General features: G+C 41.9%; 2 protein-coding genes across 3 annotated transcripts in view; one reads left to right on the forward strand and one right to left on the reverse strand.

Moving 5' to 3' along the window:
- LOC116975434 (secreted phosphoprotein 24-like) overlaps positions 1-24,780 on the reverse strand; it is a 166,744-nt gene that overhangs the window by 67,606 nt on the left and 74,358 nt on the right. The window lies entirely within an intron of this gene.
- Positions 5,490-24,780, forward strand: part of LOC116975438 (secreted phosphoprotein 24-like) — a 30,094-nt gene continuing 10,803 nt past the window's right edge. The window contains exons 1-9 of one of the 2 annotated variants that reach the window (XM_033024560.1): positions 5,490-5,592; positions 5,735-5,838; positions 8,079-8,207; positions 8,421-8,552; positions 8,668-8,712; positions 9,312-9,356; positions 10,378-10,422; positions 11,113-11,157; positions 11,734-12,054. In XM_033024560.1, the coding sequence (XP_032880451.1) occupies positions 5,541-5,592; positions 5,735-5,838; positions 8,079-8,207; positions 8,421-8,552; positions 8,668-8,712; positions 9,312-9,356; positions 10,378-10,422; positions 11,113-11,157; positions 11,734-11,820 (684 nt within the window). In that variant the 5' untranslated portion in view covers positions 5,490-5,540 and the 3' untranslated portion in view covers positions 11,821-12,054. Of the gene's footprint in view, positions 5,593-5,734; positions 5,839-8,078; positions 8,208-8,420; positions 8,553-8,667; positions 8,713-9,311; positions 9,357-10,377; positions 10,423-11,112; positions 11,158-11,733; positions 12,055-24,780 lie in introns of those variants that run through there. The other variant, XM_033024561.1, reaches the window with a different exon arrangement.

Raw genomic sequence — 24,780 nt, forward strand, 5'->3', positions numbered from 1 at the left:
CAGTCATTGAAAGTAGGCATGCAGGTGCAGCAGGCAGTGAAGAAAGCGAATGGTATGTTAGCATTCATAGCAAAAGGATTTGAGTATAGGTGCAGGGAGGTTCTACTGCAGTTGTACTGGGTGAGACCACACTTGGAGTATTGCGTACAGTTTTGGTCTCCAAATCTGAGGAAAGACATTCTTGCCATAGAGGGAATACAGAGAAGGTTCACCAGACTGATTCCTGGGATGTCAGGACTTTCATATGAAGAAAGACTGGATAGACTCGGCTTGTACTCGCTAGAATTTAGAAGATTGAGGGGGGATCTTATAGAAACTTACAAAATTCTTCAGTGGTTGGACAGAGTAGATGCACGAAGATTGTTCCCGATGTTGGGGAAGTCCAGAACAAGGGGTCACAGTTTAAGGATAAGGGGGAAATCTTTTAGGACCGAGATGAGAATCTCTGGAATTCTCTGCCACAGAAGGTAGTTGAAGCCAGTTCGTTGGCTATATTTAAGAGGGAGTTAGATGTGGCCCTTGTGGCTAAAGGGATCAGGGGGTATGGAGAGAAGGCAGCAACAGGATACTGAGTTGGATGATCAGCCATGATCATATTGAATGGCAGTGCAGGCTTGAAGGGCCGAATGGCCTACTCCTGCACCTATTTTTAATGTTTCTATGTTTCTATGACCTCCTGATGTGAGACCTTCTCTGTCTGGCGAATGTACTGATGTGTTGGACCATTAGTTGCTCCATATTAACATCAGGCACTGCAAATTAGAAGCTAATTTCACTTGCAGCAAGATTGAAGTATTTGGGTAGTTTGATATTCATGTCTGACGTTAGCTTTTTATTTTCGTTTAAGTCTCCAACAATTACATTTTAAATGAATTAGATTTTGGGGGCAAATAGATGGGTTGGGTGTAATTTGGGATTTAGATATTCTTGAAATTAATGTTTACCTCAAAGCTGCAGCTTGAATATTTTCTCTCTTGTTCAGTGGGTAAATACTTCACCAGTGTACAATAATGCAGCAGGTAGAGCGGCTGCTTCAAAGTTCCGGTGATCTGAGATCAATCTTGTCTTCTGGTGCTGTCTGTGTGGAGTTTACGTATTCTCCCTGTGACTGCTTGCGGTTCCCCTGGGTGCTCCAGTTTCCTCACACCTCCCTAAGATGTGCATGTCGTTGGGTTAATTGCCCGCTGTAAATTGCCTCCGGTATTTATTTGGATGGTAGAACTGTTTTAAACATTTTGGAAGTTAATTAAAAATATTAACAAAATGCAAACAGACAAACTAAATAAACCAATGCTTACCATTCAGCTGAGTGGTGAGCTGGGCAGTTCTTTCAGAGATGATTCATGCTGGCATATCTCCACCAACCCACTCCTAAATCCCACATTTCATCCTGTGGGCCCCATTACATTCCTGTTGCTGGGATTGTGGACTTTGAACAATTTGCAGGGACAGTTCAAGCTCAAGTCTTCACCTCATCCATCAATGGAATAAGCCAAAGGATACCTTCCTTCTGCTGAATGTACGCTTTTGATTTCTTGGCGAACATGCATTGCTGTGCCATGCAGTTCATCAGAAACTGTTAGTTATCCAATTCCAATAGTTTCTGTTGAGGATGCAAGTTATGGTTGGCAGTGAACGTCAACAAGATCCCAGTGATAGCAACCGCACACACATTCAGCAATACATTTACACCACTCACTCAAGACATTTCAACTCCCAGGGTCAGCAGTGTTGCTCAGGTCACACTTTACAATTCACTTGAAATAAATTCATAGGGAAGTGCAGGAAAGTGTTCTGAGGAATAAGAAAATCAAGTAATATCTGTAATTGTGTCTAAGCAATGTAAACAGTGTTGATTGACAGTCAACGGAAAGGTGGGGGAAGAGGCAGAGTTCAAGACAATTAGACTCATTTCCACAGGGACGAAGCAAAAGCAGAGAAATTGCATTGAACATGTATCTGTATAAATTTTGGTGTAATCATGCTCGATCAATTTTCAATGGTCAATGGCTCCATATTGTCATATTCTGCATACAATTTAGTAAGCTACTGCCATAGCTGAACATAATCACCGATTAATACAAGGAGCATAAATATACTCCTCTGAGACGGCATGTACGAATCGCCAGGTTTTGGCACCATTTTATCAACTACAATAGAGCTCTGACCGGCCCCCGCTCTCACAACCGCAATCGCCGGCTCCCACCATCCTCCTCTCCGGTTCTCCGGTCCTCGGGGGATGAACAGGGGCCAGTTCGGCTGCTTCTCTCTGAACTCTAAAAGCTGCACAGCCCTCCGCCCCTCACATCCAGCAGTGCCCTCATTCCCAACTGATGGAGTTCTGAAGAGATACTGCATGGACAAGGTCTTTCATCCATTGAGTCTTTGCTGACCAACAGGCACCAACACACATATCCCAACCCTTCACTAACACATTTTATTCTCCCCACATTCTACCAATCATCCACATACAAGTAATACATTACAAAGTGATTCACACATTTTTGAAATGTCCAAGGAAACTGGAGAGCAGAAGGAAGCTCACAGGGACAAATGTAGAACATGAAAACTCCACATAGACAGCACCCAGGGTCAGGGTTGAACCCAGTCACTGGAAATTTGAGAGCAGCTCTATCCTCTGTGCTGCTGTGTCATCCCTGGCTCATGGCTTTGGCAAGGTGAACACAGAGAAATTACTTCCCTTTTTTGGCAGGGCCAGAATTAAAGACCAAGAAGTAAAATAGTGAATAATAAACTGATTGCTGAGTTGATGCGTATGTTTGAAGAGCACGCCACAAATCTGGAGTTTATAACCATGGCAAGAAGAAGAGTAGATGACATTCACTCCACGACCAGGAGGAAATGGACCAAAACTGTACTCACTCCCCTCAACGGCCACCCCCCCCCCCCCCAAGCCTTCAAGCCTTCACATCTGCTGTACTGAGCTTCAAAGCAATGCTCAATATGTACTCCTTCAGTCTGGAATGAGCCAGTTGGCAACATTGCCTACCCTAGTTCTATGGTATCCTAGTTTTGCATCCTACACGCCAGGGACAAATTACAGAAGCCAGCTAACCTCCAAACCTGCAAGTCTTTGGAATGTGGGAGAAGACCAGCACACCCGGTGAAAACCCATGCGGTCTCAGTGAGTATTTATAAACTCCATAAAGACAGCACCAGGAGTCAGGAACCCGGGTCTCTGGCACTGTAAAGACTGCAACTCAAAACTATTCTGCGCCAGTATGCCATCCGTAAATGTGGTTGGCCCATAACAGATTGTTGATGATATCTACGCCTAGGAGTTTGAACCCCTTGATCATCTCAAATGTAGACAATGGTCGGTACTCCACCTCATTTTCTGAAGTCATTGACAAACTCCTTTGGTTTGCTGACATTGCTCTTGTTTCCAGCAGCAATATTTTGGAAATTCCAAGTCATTTCTAGGTTATTGGCAATGTACTGCAAATAAATTATCGCGAAATTCAATTTCGCTACAAGGCAGCTTTGTACAAATTAGAGTTGTTTATTTCTTCACATCTGTGAACTTAATATTTCATATTCTGAGGAATAAAACCTGATTTCATACTATTCCCATCAAATGCAAACTTGATGACGATACTTGGAGGAAGCTCTGCCCACAATCACAGCCCATCTTTCATCTGGATCTGGTGCCCACAATCAACAAGTTGAGCAAACATGAACCAGTGTGCTTTGAGGAGTCTACTTCATCAGAAGAGCAAGGAAATTCAATATTTTTAAAATAATTCTCAGTAATTGCTACATATGCACCATAGAAAGCATCCTATCAGGATGCATCACAATGTATTTTGTCAATGGTGTCAAGGCCGGTTATGCTGTTGCAATAAGAATGTAATTGTTCTGTTTTCAGTAAATATAGGATGATTAAGCCTCTTGACCATATCCAAACAACTCTGATATCCACACCATACATGAGTACAAGAGGTAATACAAAGAGAAAATAAACAGAGTGCATAATATAGCGTGACAGCTACAGGGAAAGTGTGGGTTAAAGATATAACAAGCACCACAAGATAGATTGAAGAATCGGAGTTCATCCTTAGCATATGAGGGGACATTCAAGAGTTTGATAAATATTGGGAAGAAGTTGAATCTGATGGTACGTGCTTTGGAGCTTTTGTATTGACTGCTAGATGGAAGACGGGGGAAGAGGGAATGACCGGGATGTGAGTTGGATCTTGTTTGTGTTGGCTGTTTTCCCCAGCCAGTAAAAAGTTTAGGTTGAGTCACTGGGGCAAAGGGGGATGAAGGCAAGTTTACTTGGCATTTGGGCTACGTTCATCACTCTCTGAACCTTTTGTGGACCTGCGCAGAGCTGTCGACAAACCGCGCTTTGATCCATCCTGATACGATGCTTTCCACCGTGCATGTGTTTATTTGAATAATGGTGAATGTCCTAACACCTCTGAAGAAGTATCTGAGGAAGCACGTGCTGGCATTAGAGAGCGTCCAGAGGAGGTTTATGAGAATGATCCCAGTAATGATTGGGTTAATATATGATGCACCTTTGACAGCACAGGGCCAGTACTCGCTGGAGTTTAGAAGCATGATGGGTGATCTCATTGAAAATTACAGAAGAGTGAAAAGCCTGAGTAGAGTGAATGTGGAGAGGATGTTTCCACTCATGGGAGAGTTTAGGATCAGAGGCAATAGCTTTAGAAAGGAGATGAGGATGAATTTTCTTATTCAGAGTAAGGTGCTACAGGTTGATGAGGAGGATATTTTTAATGAGGAGTTTGGCAGATTCTTGATTAGTAAAGTTTTCAGATGTTACGGGGAGAAGGCAAGAGAATGGGGTTGAGGGGAAAGATAAAACAGCCATGATTGACATGGGGAGCAGACTTGATGGACCAAATGGCCGGATTCTGCCAATTTAACCTATGAACTTATGAAGTAGAGGTATTGGTGTGCTTTCCTGTCGGTAGCTTCAATGTGGTTGGCTCAGAACTAATTGTTCGTGATATCTATGCCTAGGAATTGGAACCACTTGATCATCTCTATTTCAGCACCATTGATGTAGACTGCAGTGGGTACTCCATCACGTTTTCTGAAGTCAGTGACCAGAAACTTTAGTTTGCTGACACTGCAGCAGTATTCTGGAAATTCCAGGTCATTCCCAGGGTTTTGGCAGTGCACTGCAAATAAATCATCAAAAATGTATATATTTGTAAAGCGGTTTTGTGCAAATCAGAGTTGATAGTTTCTTCTCTTCTGTGAATTTACTATTTCATATTTTGAGGCATCAAACCTGATTTCATACTTTTACCACCAAATCTAAACATGATGACGATTCCAGGAGGAAGCTCTGCCCGTAATCACAGCCCACCTTTCATCTGGTTCCGGTGACCACGATTAACAAGTTGAGCAAACATGAGTCAGTGTTTGGATGTGGTTGAGGTGCAGGGTATAAAGACCGAAGGCAGTGAGGTGAAGGCAGATCGAGAGAGAGAAGGAGCAACTTTACTCTGAGAACCCAGCCGGCTGATCCTACACGAGGCAGAATGAAATCCTTCCTCCTCGCCATCGCTGCTGTGCAGATCCTCCACTGCTCAGGTAGGTACTGGGGAGAGGGAGGGCATCAGAAACAACGAGTTACTGGTAATGAGCTTCAGTCAGCGATAATTCACCAACATGTAAAAATACTTCACCAACGCTTGTTTGAATGTTTTGTACAACTTTCCTTCTCTCTCTGCAGGAGTGCCAAGCACCAAGGATGCTTTGAGAGCCTCTGTTGCAAAGCTGAATGAAATCACCGAGATCACCAACTTATGTGCGATCACCAGGAGAGGTGAAACAACTGTAAGTGTGCCCTGGTTTAATTGTGTTTCACAGGCTATGTATTGCATGGATGTGTCTTAGTGTAAGTTAATTGGCTACTATAAATTATCCCCAGAGGATGTTCATTGCAAATAGAATAGACAATAGGTGCAGGAGTAGGTCATTCGGTCCTTCGAGCCAGCACCGCCATTCAATGTGATCATCCCCAATCAGTACCCCGTTCCTACCTTCTCCCCATATCCCATGACTCCGCTATTTATAAGAGCACTATCTAGCTCTCTCTTGAAAGCATCCAGAGAACCTGCCTCCACTGCCCTCTGATGCAGAGAATTTCACAGACTCACCACTCTCTGTGAGAAAAAGTGTTTCCTCGTCTCCGTTCTAAATGGCTTACTCCTTATTAATAAACTGTGGCCCCTAGTTCTGGTCTCCCCCAACATCGGGAAAATGTTTCCTGCCTCTAGCATGTCCAAGCCCTTAACAATATCATATGTTTCAATGAATCCCCTCTCATACTTCCAAACTCCAGAGTGTACAAGCCCAGCTGCTCCATTCTCTCAGAATCAAAGGGGAATTGGTGGGCATGTGAGGATGACAATCAGTTGAAGGGTTGGAGGGGAATAGTTCAAGTTCAAGTTTATTGTCATGTGTCCCTGTATAGGACAATGAAATTCTTGCTTTGCTTAAGCACACAGAAAATAGTAGGCATTTACTACAAAACAGATAAATGTGTCCATATACCATGATATAAATATATACACACATGAATAAATAAACTGATAGTGCAAATAACAGAAAGTGGTTGGTAATAATCAGAGTTTTGTCCGAGCCAGGTTTAATAGCCTGATGGCTGAGGGGAAGTAACTATTCCTGAACCTGGTTGTTGCAGTCTTCAGGCTCCTGTACCTTCTACCTGAAGGTAGCAGGGAGATGAGTGTGTGGCCAGGATGGTGTGGGTCTTTCATGATACTGCCAGCCTTTTTGAGGCAGCGACTGCGATAGATCCCCTCGATGGAAGGAAGGTCAGAGCCGATGATGGACTGGGCAGTGTTTACTACTTTTTGTAGTCTTTTCCTTTCCAGGGCGCTCAAATTGCCGAACCAAGCCACGATGCAACCGGTCAGCATGCTCTCGACTGTGCACCTGTAGAAGTTAGAGAGAGTCTTCCTTGACAATCCGACTCTCCGTAATCTTCTCAGGAAGTAGAGGCGCTGATGTGCTTTTTTGATGATTGCATTAGTGTTCTCGGACCAGGAAAGATCTTCAGAGATGTGCACGCCCAGGAATTTGAAGCTCTTGACCCTTTCAACCATCGACCCGTTGATATAAATGGGGCTGTGGGTCCCCCTCCTACTCCTTCCAAAGTCCACAATCAGTTCCTTGGTTTTGCTGGTGTTGAGGGCCAGGTTATTGCGCTGGCACCATATGGACAGTTGCTCGATCTCTCTTCTGTACTCTGACTCATCCCCATCAGTGATACGCCCCACAATAGTGGTGTCGTCAGCGAACTTGATGATGGAGTTCGCACTGTGGTTCGCTACGCAGTCATGGGTATAGAGTGAGTACAGCAGGGGGCTGAGCACGCAGCCTTGAGGTGCTCCCGTGCTGATTGTTATTGAGGCTGACACATTTCCACCAATACGAACAGACTGTGGTCTGTGGACGAGGAAGTCGAGGATCCAGTTGCAGAGGGATGCGCAGAGACCCAGTTCTGCGAGTTTGGTAACCAGTTTGGAGGGGATGATTGTGTTAAATGCCGAGCTGTAATCAATGAATAACATCCTGACATATGAGTTTTTGTTGTCCAAGTGGTTTTTGCGGAGCTCCGGTTGGAGGGGAATATAAAGAGGGGGAATAGGACAGATGGGATTGTTCTGCTGGGTGCCAGTATAGGCCTGATGGGTTAAATAGCCTCACACCGTCTGATTAGAAGTATGAGATTATGTGTCTGTTCAGATAAGGTTTAAACGTGAGGGTTTAATTACTAAATATGTACTCTAAATTATTTCACAGTTTTCAATGAATATTAGATCAAGAATTTAAATCCCAAATCTGTATTTAAATCTCGAATCTCAGACTAGACTCTTGATTTGGAATTAAGGTTGGAATTTTACCTTTGGGCTATTTAAGTCTTTTGGTCATTTTGGGTGATGATACTGACACAGCCAATGTAAACATCTGCTGTAGATCTAAGCTTGACCAAATCATTGTAAGAACAGCAGATAGAATAATACATCATTAAACTGTTTTCTTTTCAACAGATCTATCGCACGGGTAAGCTGTCATACAATGTGGATTTAACATTCTCTGTGAAAGAAACTGTTTGCTCCAAGAATTCTGGACAGGAATTTGATGATCCCAGTTGCACCTTCCGCCCTAAAGACATTGCTGTGAGTCCAGAGTTATATTGTAAACTATTAGAATATTTTTGTGTAATGTGCAACATCATAGAAAGCGATATATCTGTAGATTATATAATTGAATTGAACATACATACTGAATTATATTAAACAAAAGCCTGTAAATTGAGTTATATTTTAATTACTTCAGAGTTGATTTTTGATCCATGAATAATTTCCCTGCGTTATGCTTTATTTTTACAGGAGAAAGGGTTTTGCAAAAGCCATGTGGAATATTTTGCTGATAAACTGGCTGACGTTGATGTGGAGTGTGAAGGTCTGAAGACCATTGACAGCGAGAGTGACTCAGCAGAGTCCAATGAAACCAGTATTGAGGTAACTGCACAGTTATACACTTCAGCAACAGTGAGACTTTTAACACATGAAATATTTTACAAAACGTTTCTTTCGTTCCCGGTATAAAGATCTAAATGTAAATTTCTTCACACAGGCTCAAAGCAAATCAAATGAGACATCACTAGAGGAAACCTCAAGTGTGAGTATTAACTAGTATTTTCTCAGATGATTTATCTTGTTGTGAGTGAATGACAGAATAGTGAGTGAGAAAGCGTGTTGGCTCAGTCTGATGTGGAGGGAGGAGATTCTGATATTTAATTTCACTGGCAAAATTACAGGAGCAGTGTCTACTAGGCTGACACCAAAAGTCGTCACTGAATACAAATCCTTCCCGCAGGGATACCAGAGCTTCATTTAAGTAGATGGCAATTGATGCCTGTGTTACCTGTCGCAGGAATATCAATTGACTCTGCACAGCCACTTTACCAGGCATTTTATTGAATACTGGGCCAATGTAGAGAGTGAGACTTTCAATTAAACTTCCTCAGTCCAACACTACTTCATTGAATCAATATTCAGGAATGTTGGATTAACAATCCCTCATTATAATTCAATATTCTAGCCTAGCATTTGGAGGGAAGGCATTAATGCTTTTTATCTACCAAGTCAAGTCAAGTCAAGTTTATTTGTCACATACACATACGAGATGTGCAGTGAAATGAAAGTGGCAATGCTCGCGGACTTTTCCATCCAAATCCATCCTCTGCTTATTTCCTAAATGTTAATGCTTTCATACAGGTGGAAAGCAAGTCAGAAGAAACTTCACTGGATGAATCTTCAAATGTAAGTTTAATTTGTGAATTGTTATCTCTTGATTCTGAACTATATTAAGGTGTAAAATGTAGACTGATCTGTCGGAATGTGGTGGAAGAATTTTCACTCATAATATGTCTGTTCCAAACAGTAGAAGGGAGAGTAGTGAGTGGTCTTTGAATATTATCTTCAACACCTCAACACATCTTTACTAAACTGAAACACTAACCCTTGACTGAACTTAGTGACTGAGTCTTCTTAGTTCACTGGGATGAGAGACCCAAAGTCCACCTCCCAGTGAAGAGGTTCTTCCCGAGCTCAATCCTAATTGATCTATCCATTACTTTAGCATTAGACACTTGAGAGAGTAGTAACATCCCCTCACGCACTCCTACCACACACATTATCATAATTATGGCCATTTGTAAAGGTCTAAGCCTACTCTGTCTCTCATCATGCGGCAAATGCACAATTCAAGGACCCATTCTGGTGAACCTTTGCTTCACTCCTTATATCAAGCATATCGTTCCTTAGACAAGGAGGCCAAAATTGTACGCAACACACACAAAGATTCCATGTCATTGTAGTACTCTTGTGCTCAAGTCCTCTTGTAACAAAGGCAACAGATCATTAGCCTTCTAATAGCTTGCTCCACTTATACCGAACCACGTCTGAAATGACCAGAAACTTTGCAATGAATTAGAACTCCATTAGAAATCAATATTTAATACGTGCATGCAGGTAATTGCAGATATAAATTAGTCTATTTTTATATACATCAGGATGCAATTAAGTTCCTTGTTCAGAAGCATTCAATAATGATGAACACAACATTATACCATCTATAAAACAGTAGTACCGTTTGAAGCAGTGCAAAAAACTAAAAACGATAAACTGAATTGGGGAAAGTTAGGATCAAGAGTATGTGGCAGCACTTCCAGGAAAAGGGTGAGAAAGATATGATTGTTTCAGAAATCTGATAGCAGTTAATATATTTTCATAATTACTTATTATTGTTCTATACTAAGTATATAATATTATTTTCAAACAGGACAAATCCAAATCAACAGAGACATCACTCGAGGATCCAGACGATGTGAGTATAAGCAGAAACCTTTTTAAATTATTTTTCTGATATTGTTTAATATCTTACATAGAAACATAGAAACATAGAAAATATGTGCAGGAGTAGGCCATTTGGCCCTTCGAGCCTGCACCGCCATTCAATATGATCATGGCTGATCATCCAACTCAGTATCCTGTACCTGCCTTCTCTCCATACCCCTGATCCCTTCAGCCACAAGGGCCACATCTAATTCCCTCTTAAATATAGCCAATGAACTGGCCTCAACTACATTCTTTGGCAGAGAATTCCAGAGATTCACCACTCTCTGTGTAAAAAATGTTTTTCTCATCTCAGTCCTTAAAGATTTCCCCTTTATCCTTGGGTTGAACTATGTTGGAATAGAGGATGAGACAGCCATTTATTGTTGCTCAATGCAGTTCTAAAGGGATTATATTGTTTGATTATCCTGGGGATGTTGGGCTGAGGGGGAGTTGTTGAGTTGGCTCCACCGACCCCACTCCTCATGTTATCCAGGCTTCATTAAGCAGAGCAAATGCAAATATTTTAGTGAGGACTTTTCCACTCCTACACAGTTTCTCAAATTCTGATTTGCCCTGATATAAGTGGCATCATTTACAATTCATTCATTAAAGGTTTTGTTCAGCGGTTACTTCACAGTCTTTATTATTTAATACTGAATATATAAATATTTTCACACAGGTGCAATACAAGTCAGAAGAGACATCAATCGAGGAGTCTTCCAATGTAAGTATAATCAGGGAATCCATATTAATTGTTAAGATAAAGAAGCTTGGTTAGGCTTCTCATTATTAAATTACCACCCATACTCATTAGAAAGGTGGGGGAGGGGATATCGTTGTGCAAATGCTTCTGGATGTTCAGATGCTGAGGATTGCCAACTTCACCCTGTGTAAGTTTGGTCTTCACTTAATTTTGAACTAGAATTAGAAAAGGCAATGACCTGTGGACAATCCTGATGTGTGGACATATAACCACCAGCTTCATTAGGAGGGCATCCCAGACATTGTCAAGATTTAACAGAGTATAATTACCTGTTCTGGGAGAGTGCGAGTGGGATGCAGGTGGAGGTCAGCACAGCCATGACCAACTGATGATGAAATCACCTCTATTACCTTAATAATTTATCTCAATGCCCCAGTATATCAATATTTTACTGCAACTCAGCTTGTAAAGTGTTTACTATGCAGTTGCAACACTTACAATTCTGACTGGTTCCAATAACCATTTATAAACTAAAATAATTTAAACTTTGCGTCTGGACATGATATTAAAATTGTAATTATTTATTTTGTCAAACAGATGAAAAGCAAGTCAACAGAATTATCTCAGGAGGAGTCTTCAAACAAGGGAATGAGTCCTCAAGAGGGAGACACGAACCATGAATGAAACATCTGAGAACCTGAACTCAGTGTGAACACAAGAAGACCTCATTCAAAATAAACAAAACACTGTCACCTGTACTGTACTTGCCCATATACAAGGAAAGGGGCCTGGAGCTCCTGACTGTACATATCACTGTAACTGGGAAATTCTACTGATTGTAAATATTCTGTTTTATCGCTGTTTTTTATTATTTAATACATTGTGGATCTAAATAAAATTATTAAGAAATATTCACGGTTTTGCTCCCAGAATTTGTTTAGCATGTCACTGATCTACAGAGGTTCATCCAGTCATTGTGCTCGCGACAGCCATTCCCTCCCTTGTCCAGTGGGACTCCTGATGTGGGAGCTTCACCATCTGGCAAAGTCTTCATGTGTTGGACTATTTGCTGCTCTATATTAACGTCAGGCTCAGCATCCTAGATAACTTATTACACTTGCAGCGAGATTGATTTATTTGAGTAGTTTGACATTCATGTCTTACGTTAGCTTTTTAAAGTCTTCAACAATTACATTTTTAAATAATTAGATTTTGGGGCCAATGAGAGATGGGTTGGGTGTATTTAAGGATTAGATATTATTGAATTGAGTGTTTTCCTCAAAGCTGCAGCTTGAATATTTTCTCTCGTTCATTGGGTGAATTCTTCAACAATGTACAACGATGCAGCGGGTAGAGCTGCTGATTCACAGTTCCAGTTAACCAAGATCAATCTTGACTTCTGGTGCTGTCTGTGTGGAGTTTGTGTGTTCTCCCTGTGACTGCTTGCGCTTCCCCAGGGTGCTCCAGTTTCCTCACGCCTCCCAAAGATGTGCAGATCGTTGGGTTAATTACCCGCTGTAAATTGCCTCCGATATGTAGTTGAGTGGGAGAATTGTTTTAAACATTTTGGAAGTTAATTAAAAATATTAACAAAATGTAAACAGACAAACTAAATAAACCAATGCTTACCATTTAGCTGAGTGGTGAGCTGGGCAGTTCTTTGAGAGGTGATTCATGCTGGCATATCTCCACCAACCCACTCATAAATCCCACATTTCATCCTGTGGGCCCCATTACATTCCTGTTGCTGGGATTGTGGACTCTGAACAATTTGCAGGGTCAGTTCAAGCTCAAGTCTTCACATTGTCTATCTATGGAATTAACCAAAGGATAGCTTCCATATGCAGAAAGTACACTTGATTTCTTGGTGAGCACGCATTTCTGTGCCATGCATTTCATCAGAAACTGTTATTTATCCATTTTCAATAATTTCTGTTGAGGATGCAAGTTATGATTGGCAGTGAACGTCAACAAGATGACAGTCATCCAGTGATAGCAACTACTCACACAGCTATGACTACAGGCCTGTCGCACTGACGTCTGTAGTCATGAAGACCCTTGAAAGGCTTGTGCTGGCCAAGCTGAAAAATATCATGAACCCACTGCAGTTTGCATATCGGGCCAATAGATCTGTGGATGTTGCAGTCAACCTGGGCCTGCACTTTATCCTCCAGCATCTAGACTGCCAGGGGACCTATGAGAGGATTTTCTTTGTAGATTTTAGCTCTGCATTCAACACCTTTGTGCCAGATCTACTACATTCCAAACTTTACAAGTTGACTATGCCTGAACCCCTCTGTCAGTGGATCTCCAGCTTCCTGACAGACAGGAAACAGCATGTGAGGCTGGGAAAGCCCATCTCGGACCCGCAGACCCTCAGCATAGGAGCACCGCAAGGCTGCATACTCTCCCCTCTCCTTTCTACACCAATGACTGCACCTCCACTGACTCCTCTGTCAAGTTTCTCAAGTTTGTGGACAACACAACCCTGATTGGACTGATCCAGGATGGGGAGGGACAGAAGTGACACAGCTGGCTACCGGGTGCCATCGCAACAAATGGAGCTCAATGGTCTTAAGACAGTGGAATTGATTGTAGACTTTAGGAGAGCTCCCCTCCCCTCATCCCACTCAACATCAACAACACCACGGTCACATCTGTGGATTATTTTAAGTTCCTGGGAACTATCATCTCCAAAGATCTTAAATGGGAGGCCATTTAAGATCATTGGAGATCTTGGTCACTTCCTGTCCGAGCCGCATCTTCGCGCCCCTACACGCAGCCTATCACCTGGATTGGCGCGACCTTTCCTGCCAGAGAAAGGCCAGAGCCTCAGCTTCAGCAGTGGTGGCGCATCACTGGATTTCATCGCGTAGCGAGCGATGCCTTACTAGGGTCGCCGTGTTGGAGCTCCGGAGTGCTGGGACAGCCAACTTTGACACCGTGCATCTGTGGTCTGTGGAGTTTCCAGCCATGGGCGTCACTGACTTTCCAGTCGCGGACGGCGCTGTCGCTGACTTTAACATCGCAGAGCCCTGGGATCTCCCGCCGAGGTCACCAGCATTGAATCACCGCAGTCTCCGGGAGGAAGCGGCCGATTTGGGCCGCTGAGAGTGTTCGAGGGCCTGAAACATCGGGCCGGTAACGGCGACTACAGAGGCCTCAATAGGCCCCGACCACAGGTGAACTGAGGAAGAGGACTGAACTTAGGTGCCTTCCCTCACAGTGGGAAACATTGATTCCGCTGTGGGGGGATGTTTTTTATGTTTTATGTTAAACTCTAAAGTGTTGTGTTTATCTTATTTGTGTGCTGCATGTTTATTCAAATTTCACTGCATCAATTGGTGCATGTGACAATAAATGTCCTTTGTCCTTTGTCCTTTTGTCCATTGACTCCATTGTCAAAAAGGCCCAACACAGGATGTACTACCTGCGGCAGCTGAGGAAGCACAATCTGCCACAGCCAATGATGGGCCAATTCTCTATGGCCATCATAGAGTCTGTCCTCACCTTCTCCATCATGGTCTGGTGATCAGCTGAGAAGGTTATTGGCTGCAACCTTTCCTCCATTGATGAACTGTACACTTCAAGGGCCAGGTAGCTAGCAGGTAAGATCATCTCTGACTCCTCTCACCATGGCCACAAACTCTTTGAATCACTTCCCTCTGGAAGGTGACTCCAGACTGTCAAAGTTGCCACAGTCAGACATGAAAATACCTTTTGTACACGACTAGTAGTTCAATAACCAAAAATCTGTGGCCTCCCTTTGCTCTGGTATTTTAATTAATTCACATGTTTAATCAATAATGTTTTATTATTAACATTAATTGTTTTCTGTGCCATTCCTATCACTGTATGTCATGTTGTCACTTGCGGGCGGAACATCAGGGTCAATTCCTTGTATGTGAATCCTTGACCAATAAACTGAATCATTCATTCTATAAATTTACAACGCTCACAAGCTCATGTCATTTCAACTCCCAAGGACAGCAGTGTTGCTCAGATCCCACTTTACGATCCACTTGAAAGAAATTCATAGGGAAGTGCAGGAAAGTTTTCTAAAGAATAAGAAAACCAAGTAATATCAAAAAATGGGTCTAAGAGATGTAAACAGGTCCTCATGTGTTGATTGACAGTTCACTGAAAGTAGCAATTGTGGTGGCGGAGGCACAAGAGGCAGAGTTCAAGACAATTGGACTCATTTCCATAGGGGCATGAAGCAAAAGCAGAGAAATTACGTTGAACATGTAGCCGTATGAATCTTGGTGTAATCATGCTCGATCAATTTTCAATGGTCAATGCTTCTATATTGTCATATGTACAAATTTACAGTGAATTTTATTATTTCTGCATACAGTTCAGTAAGCTGCGCCATACCTAAAAATAATCAGTGATTAATACAAAGAGCATAAATATAGTCCGCTGAGACCGCATGTAAGTTTCGCCAGGTTTTGCCGCCATTTTGTCAACTACAATACAGCTTTTACCGACCCTCGCTCTCACAACCGCCGTCGCCGGCTCCCTCCATCCTCCTCTCTGGTTCTCCGGTCCTCGGGGGATGAACAGGGGCCAGTTTGGCTGCTTCTCTCTAAACTCTAAAGGCTGCACAGCCCTCCGCCCCTCACATCCAGCCGTGCCCTCACTCCCAACTGATGGAGTTCTGGAGAGATACTGCATGGACAAGGCACACTTACCGCAACCCTCCACTAACACATTTTATTCTCTCCACATTCTACCAATCATCCACATACAAGGGGTAAATTACAAAATGATTCAAACATTTTTGAAATTTCCAAGGAAACTAGAGATGTGAGGGGAGCTCGCAGGGACAAATGTAGAACAAGCAAACTCCACATAGACAGCAACCAGGGTCAGAATTGAACCCAGTCACTGGAAATTTGAGACAGCAGCTCTCTTCTATATTCTCCCGTGTGATCCCTGGGTCATGGCTTTGGCAAGGTGCACACAGAGAAATTACTTACCTTTTTTGGCACAGCCAGAATTAAAGACCAAAATCAAAATAGTAAATAATAAACTGATTGCCGAGTTAATGCGAATGTTAGGAGAGCACGCTAAGAATCTGTAGTTTATTACCATAGCAAGAAGAATAGAGTACATTCACTCAATGGCCAGGAGGAAAAGGACCACGCAGTCATAGGGAGTATGTAGAAACTCCATAAAGAGAGCAGCAGGAGTCAGGAACCCGGTTCTCTGGCATTGGATAGATTGCAACTCTACCTCTGCGTCAGTATGCAATCTGTAAATGTGATTGGCCCAGAACAAATTGTAGATGAACTCTCCTCCGAGGAGTTTGAATCCGTTGATCATCTCCAGTTCAGCACATTAACATAGACTATGGTGGGTACTGCATCTTATATTCTGATGTCATTAACCAGCTCCAAAGGATTTGCTGACATTGCTCATGTTTCCTGCAGCGGTATTTTGATAATTCCAGGTCATTTCTGGGGTATTGGCAATGTACTGCAAATAAAATATCCCAAAAATCAATTAAGCTACAAGGCAGCTTTGTACAAATTAGAGTTCAGTATTTTTTCACCTCTGCAAACTTAATATTTCATATGCTGAGGAATAAAACCTGATTTCATACTATTCCCACCAAGTGTAAACATGATGACGATACTTGGAGGAAGCTCTGCCCACAATCTCAGCCCACGTTTCATCTGGATCTGGTGCCCACAATCAACAAGTTGAGCAAACATGAACCAGTGTCCTTTGAGGAGTCTACAGCGCGGCTCTCGCCAGCAGCGGCCTCTGCAGTCCGTCTGCGTTTTTATTATTTTATGTCTATGTTTTAATGTAGTTTTTGTTATTTTTGTTGGGGTATGTGTGTGGGGGGGTGGGGGTGGTGTGGGGGGGAGGGGGAAACTTTTAAATCTCTCCCTGCACGGGAGACCCGACCTTTTCTTTGTCGGGTCTCCGTTGTCGTTGGGGCTGCAACGAGGAGCGGCCTCCAACAGGAAAACCGGGGACTCCAGTGCCGAACTCACCTCACCGTCGCGGAGCTGGCCGAGTCCAGAGCGGGTGGAGCTGTGGTGGACGCTGCTGCGACCCGACCCCCGGAGATTCGGTGGCTGCAACTGCGGGTTTGGCGGACGGCACCGGGAGCCCGCGGGTCCCTGCTGGGTGACCGCTTTTCGGGGCTTCCGCAACGGCGACTTCTCCCGCCCGAGTTGCGGGGTTGAAGAGCTCCTGGAGCGGGGCCTTACAGCACCGCCCCGCGCGGCTGGGAATGGCGGCGGGCTGCGAGCGCACGCCGGGGGCTCTAACACCAAGACCCGGTGCGCGAACTTGCATTACCCGGCGTGGTTTAATGGCCACGGGACAATTCGCCATCGCCCGCCGGGGGCTTTGACTTTGACTCTGACATGGGGGGGAGAGTGCAGTGGAGAGAGAAGTTTTTTTGGCCTTCCATCACAGCAATGTGATGGATGTTTATGTAAAATATGTTGTGTCTTGGGTCTATTTGTTGTAATGTATGGCTGCAGAAACGGCATTTCGTTTGGACCTCACGGGGTCCAAATGACAATAAATTGAATTGTATTGTATTGTATTGTACTTCATCAGAAGAGTAAGGACATTCGATATTTAAAAAATAATTCCCAGTAATTGCTACATATGCACCGTAGAAAGTATCCTATCAGGATGCATCACAATGTATTTTGTCGACAGTGCCAAGGCCGGTTATTCTGTTGCAATAAGAATTTAATTGTTCTGTTTTCAGTAAATACGATGATTAAGCCCTAGAGATTCTTGACCCATATCAAAACTCAACTCTGATATCCACACCATATCATATCCACACCAATAAACAGAATGCACAATATAGCGTGACAGCTACTGGAAAAGTGTGGATTAAATAAATAACAAGCACCACAAGATAGATTGGAGAATCGGGTGTTCATCCCTAGCAGATGAGGGGTTGTGCAAGAGTTTATAACAATTGGGAAGAAGTTGTCCTTGAATCTGATGGTATGTGCTTTCACACTTTTGTATAGACTGCTAGATGGAAGCCGGGGGAAGAGGGAATGACCGAAATGTGAGTTGAATCTTGATTGTGTTCGCTGCTTTCCCCAGCCAGTAAGAAGTGTAGATGGAGTCACTGGGGCAATGGTGGATGAAGGCAAGTTTACTTGGCATTTTGGGTTCCGTTCATGACTCTCTCAGCTTTCATGTGGTCCTGTGCAGAGCTGTCGACAAACCACGCTTTGATCTTTCCTTATACGATGGTTTCCACGGTGCATATGTAGTCATTACTAAGGTTTATTTGAAATATGATGAATGTCCTAACACTTCTGAAGAAGTATCTGAGGAAGGATGTGCTGGCATTCGAGAGCGTCCTGAGGAGGTTAATGAGAATGATCCCAGGACTGATTGAGTTAACATACGATGCACCTTTGACAGCACTGGGCCTGTACTCGCTGGAGTTTAGAAGCATGATGGGCGATCTCATTGAAACTTATCGAATAGTGAAAAGCCTGCATAGAGTGAATGTGGAGAGGATATTTCCACTCATAGGAGAGTCTAGGATCAGAGGCAACAGCTTTAGAAAGGAGATGAGGATGAATTTCTTTAGTCAGTGTTAGGTGTATCTGTGAAATTCATTGCCATAGATAGCTGAAAAGGATATTTTTAAGGAGGAGTTTGGAGATTCTTTATTAGTAAAGGTGTCAGATGTTACGGGGAGAAGGCAGGTGAATGGGGTTGAGTGGAAAGATGAATCAACCATGATTGAAATGGGGAATAGACTTGATGGACCAAATGGCCTGATTTTACCCATTTAACCTATGAACTTATAAAGTTGAGGCATTGGTTTGCTTTCCTTCCGGTAGCTTCAATGTGGTTGGCTCAGAACTAATTGTTGGTGATATATATGCCTAGGAATTGGAACCGTTTGATCATCTCCACTTCGGCACCAATGACGTAGACTGCAGTGGGTACTCCACCTCGTTTTCTGAAGTCAGTGACCAGCTCCTTTAGTTTGCTGACATTGCTCATTTTTCCTGCAGCAGTATTCTGGAAATTCCAAATCATTCCCATTGTTTTGGCAGTGCACTGCAAATAAATAATCCCCAAATTTATATATTTGTGAAGCGGTTTTGTGCAAATCAGTGTTGATTGTTTCTTATCCTGAGAATTTACTATTTCACATTTTGAGGCATCAAACCTGATTTTATACTTTTACCGCCAAATCTTGACTCATTTAACTCTAGAGTTTTAACATATTTCTACTCACAAGCGTTTCTTGATGTCCTCAGAGGGAGGGCTGTATGTATGTATTTATGTATGTATTGTTAGACCTATGTACCTCTGTTTGTAGCAAGTTAGCACCAGCACCGATGTAAATCACTTTGGTCAACGAGAGTTGTTTTAAATGTGCTATAGAAATAAAATTGAATTGCATTGAATTAAAAATCTAAACATGATGACGATACTTGGAGGAAGCTCTGCCAATAATCACAGCCCACATTTCATCTGGTTCCGGTGACCACGATTAACAAGCTGAGCAAACATGAGTCAGTGTTTGAATGTGGTTGAGGAGCTGGATATAAAGACCGAAGGCAGCGAGGTGAAGGCAGATCGAGAGAGAGAAGCAGCAATTTTACTCTGAGAACCCAGCCAGCTGATCCTACACGAGGCAGAATGAATTCCTTCCTCCTCGCCATCGCTGCCGTGCAGATCCTCCACTGCTCAGGTAGGTACTGGGGAGAGGGAGGATCTCAGAGAGCAATGGGTTACTGGCAATGAGCTTCAGTCAGTGATAATTCACCAATGTGTAAAAATACTTCACCGACGCTTGTTTGAATGTCTTGTACAACTTTCCTTCTCTCTCTGCAGGAGTGCCAAGCACCAAGGATGCTCTGCGAGCCTCTGTTGCAAAACTGAATGAAATCACTGAGATCACCAACCTGTGTGCTATCATCAGGAGAGGTGTAACAACTGTAAGTGTGCCCTGGTTTAATTGTATTTCACACGCTATGTTTTGTAAGGATGTATCTGAGTGCAAGTTAATTGGCTACTATAAATTATCCCCAGAGGAGGTTCATGGCAAATAGAATCAAAGGGGAAGAGGTGTGCATGTGAGGGTGAGAATCAGTTGATGGGTTGGAGGGGAATATAAAGAGGGGAATAGGACAGATGGGATTGTTCTGCTGGGTGCCAGTATAGGCCTGATGGGTTAAATAGCCTCATACCGTCTGATTAGAAGTATGAGATAAGTATGAGTTCAGATAAGGTTTAAACGTGAGGGTTTAATTACTAAAAATGTGCTCTATTATTTCACACAGTTTTCAATGAATATTTGATCAAGAATTTAAGTCCCAAATCTGTATTTAAATCTTGAATCTCAGACTAGACTCTTGATTTGGAATTAAGGTTGGAATTTTACCTTTGGGCTATTTAAGTCTTTTGCTCATTTTGGGTGATGATATTAGCACAGCCAATGTAATCATCTGCTGAAGCAAATACCTGTGTACATCTAAGCTTGATCAGATCATTGTAAGAACAGCAGATAGAATAATACATCACTAAACTGTTTTCTTTTCAACAGACCTATCGCACGGGTAAACTGTCATACAATGTGGATTTAACATTCTCCGTGAAAGAAACAGTTTGCTCCAAGAATTCTGGACAGGAATTCGATGATCCCAGTTGCACCTTCCGCCCTAAGAACATTGCTGTGAGTCCAGAGTTATATTGTAAACTATTAGAATTTTTGTGTGGAATGAGCAACATCATAGAAAGTGATATATTTGTAGATTATATAATTGAATTAATTCAGTACCATACATACTGAATTATATTAAACAAAAGCCTGTAAATTGAGTTATATTTTAATAACTTTGATTCAGAGTTGATTTTTGATCGGTGAATAATTTCCCTGCGTTATGCTTTATTTTCACAGGAGAAAGGGTTTTGCAAAAGCCGTGTGGAATATTTTGCTGATAAAGTGGCTGACGTTGATGTGGAGTGTGAAGGTCTGAAGACCATTGACAGCGAGAGTGACTCAACAGAGTCCAATGAAACCAGTATTGAGGTAACTGCACAGTTATACACTTCAGCAACAGTGAGACTTCTAACACATGAATTATTTTACAAAATGCTTCTTTAGTTCCTGTTATAAAGATCTAAATGTAAATTTCTTCACACAGGCTCAAAGCAAGTCAAATGAGACATCACTAGAGGAAACCTCAAGTGTGAGTATTAACTAGTATTTTGTCAGATGATTTATCTTGTTGATCTCAATTGTTAGCAATTAAGTTAGTTTTTCCATTCAGAATGGTAAGTGAGAAAGCGTGTTGTCTCAGTCTGATGTGGAGGGAGGGGATTCTAATATTTAATTTCATTGTATAATGGACGCGGTGTCCACTGAAGATGAACTTAGCATCAACAAGACAAAATTACAGGAACAGTGTCTACTAGGCTGACACCAATAGTCGTCACTGAATACAAATCCTTCCTGCAGGGATACCAGAGCTTAATTTAATTAGACGGCAATGGATGCCTGTGTTACCTGTCGCAGGAATATCAATTGACTCTGCACAGCCACTTTACCAGGCATTTTATTGAATACTGGGCCAACGTAAAGTTTCAATTCAGCTTCCTCAGTCCAACACTACTTCATTGAATCAATATTCAGGAATGTATTATAGAAAACTGATGTGAGATGTGAGGGTGAGAGTGAGCCAATGTGAGAGTGAGACTTTGAATTGAGCTTCCTCAGTCCAAAACTACTTAATTGAATCAATACTCAGAAATTATCCCTCATTTACAACTCAATATTCTAGCCTAGCATCTGGAGTGAATCTATTAATGCTTTTTATCTACCAATCCCATCCTCTGCTTATTTACTAAATGTTAATGCTTTCATACAGGGGGAAAGCAAGTCAGAAGAAACTTCACTGGAAGAATCTTCAAATGTAAGTTTAATTTGTGAATTGTTCTCTCATGATTCTCAACTATATTAAGGTGTAGAATGTAGACTGATCTGTCAGAATGTGGTGGAAGGATTTTAACTCATAATATGTTCGTTCCAAACAGTAGAAGGCAGAGTAGTGAGTGGTCTTTGAATATTATCTTCAACACCTCAACACATCTTTTGATTTAGATTAGATTAGATAGCCTTTATTTACTAAACTGAAACAGTAACCCTTGACTGAACGTAGTGACTGAGTCTCCTTAGTTCTCTGGGATGAGAGATCCAAAGTCCACCTCCCAGAGAAGAGGTACTTCTTCAGCTCAATCCTAATTGATCTATCCATTACTTTAAGTTTTGACACCTGAATAGAAACATCCCCTCTCTCACTCCTGCCACACATTATCATAATTATGTTCATTGAGAGGCAATCACCTCACCTGTAAAGGTCTAAGCCTACTCTGTCTCTCATCGTGTGGCAGATGCACCATTCCAGGACCTAGCCTGGTGAACGTTTGCTTCACTCCTTATATTAAACATATCCTTCCTTTGCCTTCTAATGGCTTGATCCACTTGTACTGAACCACTAGTCTGAAATGACCAGAAACTTTACAATGAATTAGAACTCCATTAGAAATTAATATTTAATACTTGTGCATGCAGGTAATTGCAGATACAAATTAGTCTATTGTCATATACATCAGGATGCAATGAAGTTCCTTGTCACTTGTTCAGATGCATTCAATAATGATGAACACAACATTATACAAACCGTAAAACTGTAGTACAATCTGAAGCTGTGAAAAAACTAAAAATACAATAATAGATGAACTGAATTGGGGAAAGTTAGGATCAAGGGTATGTGGCAGCACTTCCAGGAAATGGGTGAGAAAGGGGTGATTGTTTCAGAAGTCTGATAGCAGTTCATATATTTTCAAAAAATACTAATAATTGATCTGTACTAAGTATATAATATTATTTCCAAACAGCGGTTACTTTACAGTCTATATTATTTAATACTGAATATATAAATATCAAATTTTTCACAGGTAAAAGACAAGTCAGAAGAGACATCAATCGAGGAGACTTCCAATGTAAGTATAATCAGGGAATCCTTATCAATGATGAAGATAAAGAAGCTTGGTCAGGCTTCTCTTTATTACATTACTAACCATACTCATTAGAAAGATGGGGAGTGGATACATTGCACAAGTGCTTCTGGATGTTCAGATGCTGAGGATTGCCAACTTCACCCTGTGTAAGTTTGGTTGTCACTTAATTGTGAACTAGAATTAGAAAAGGCAATCTCCTAGAGGACAATCCTGGTGTGTGGACATATAACCACCAGGTTCATTAGGGGAGCATCCCAGAGATTGTCAAGATTTAACAGAGTATAATTACCTGTTCTGGGAGATTGCGAGTGGGATGCAGGTGGAGGTCAGCACAGCCATGACCAACTGATGATGAAATCACCTCTATTACCTTAATAATTTATCTCAATGCCCCAGTATATCAATATTTTACTGCAACTCAGCTTGTAAAGTGTTTACTATGAAGTTACAGCACTTACAATTCTGACTGGTTCCAATAACCATTTATAAACTAAAATAATTTAAACTTTGCGTCTGGACATGATATTAAAATTGTAATTATTTATTTTGTCAAACAGATGAAAAGCAAGTCAACAGAATTATCTCAGGAGGAGCCTTCAAACAAGGGAATGAGTCCTCAAGAGGGAGACACGAACCATGAATGAAACTCCTGAGAACCTGAACTCAGTGTGAACACAAGAAGACCTCATTCAAAATAAACAAGACACTGTCACCTGTACTGTACTTGCCCATATACAAGTACAGGGGCCTGGAGCTCCTGACTGTACATATCACTGTAACTGGGAAATTCTACTGATTGTAAATATTCTGTTTTATTGCTGTTTTTTTTTATTTAATACATTGTGGATCTAAATAAAATTATTAAGATATATTCATGGTTTTGTTCCTGGAATTTGTTTAGCATGTCACTGATCTACAGAGGTTCATCCAGTCATTATGCTCACGTCAGCCATTCCCTCCCTTGTCCAGTCGGACTCCTGATGTGGGAGCTTCACCGTCTGGCAAATTCCTCATGTGTTGGACTATTTGCTGCTCTATATTAACGTCGGGCACAGCATCCTAGATAACTTATTTCACTTGCAGCAAGATTGAATTATTTGAGTAGTTTGACATTCATGTCTTACGTTAGCTTTTTAAAGTCTTCAACAATTACATTTTTTAAATAATTCGATTTTGGGGCCAATGAGAGATGGGTTGGGTGTATTTAAGGATTAGATATTATTGAATTGAGTTTTTTCCTCAAAGCTGCATCTTGAATATTTTCTCTTGTTCAGTGGGTGAATTCTTCAACACTGTACAACCATGCAGCGGGTAGAGCTGCTGATTCACAGTTAAAGTGAACCGAGATAATCTTGACTTCTGGTGCTGTCTATGTGGAGTTTGTGTGTTCTCTCTGTAACTGCTTGCGGTTGCCCTGGGTGCTCCAGTTTCCTCACGCCTCCCAAAGATGTGCAGGTCGTTGGGTTAATTGCCCGCTGTAAATTGCCTCCGATATGTAGTTGAGTGGGAGAATTGTTTTAAACATTTTGGAAGTTAATTAAAAATATTAACAAAATGTAAACAGACAAACTCAATAAACCAATGCTTACCATTTAGCTG

Source organism: Amblyraja radiata, chromosome 7 (assembly GCF_010909765.2).
Source record: "Amblyraja radiata isolate CabotCenter1 chromosome 7, sAmbRad1.1.pri, whole genome shotgun sequence".
In the NCBI taxonomy this organism is placed as follows: domain Eukaryota; kingdom Metazoa; phylum Chordata; class Chondrichthyes; order Rajiformes; family Rajidae; genus Amblyraja; species Amblyraja radiata.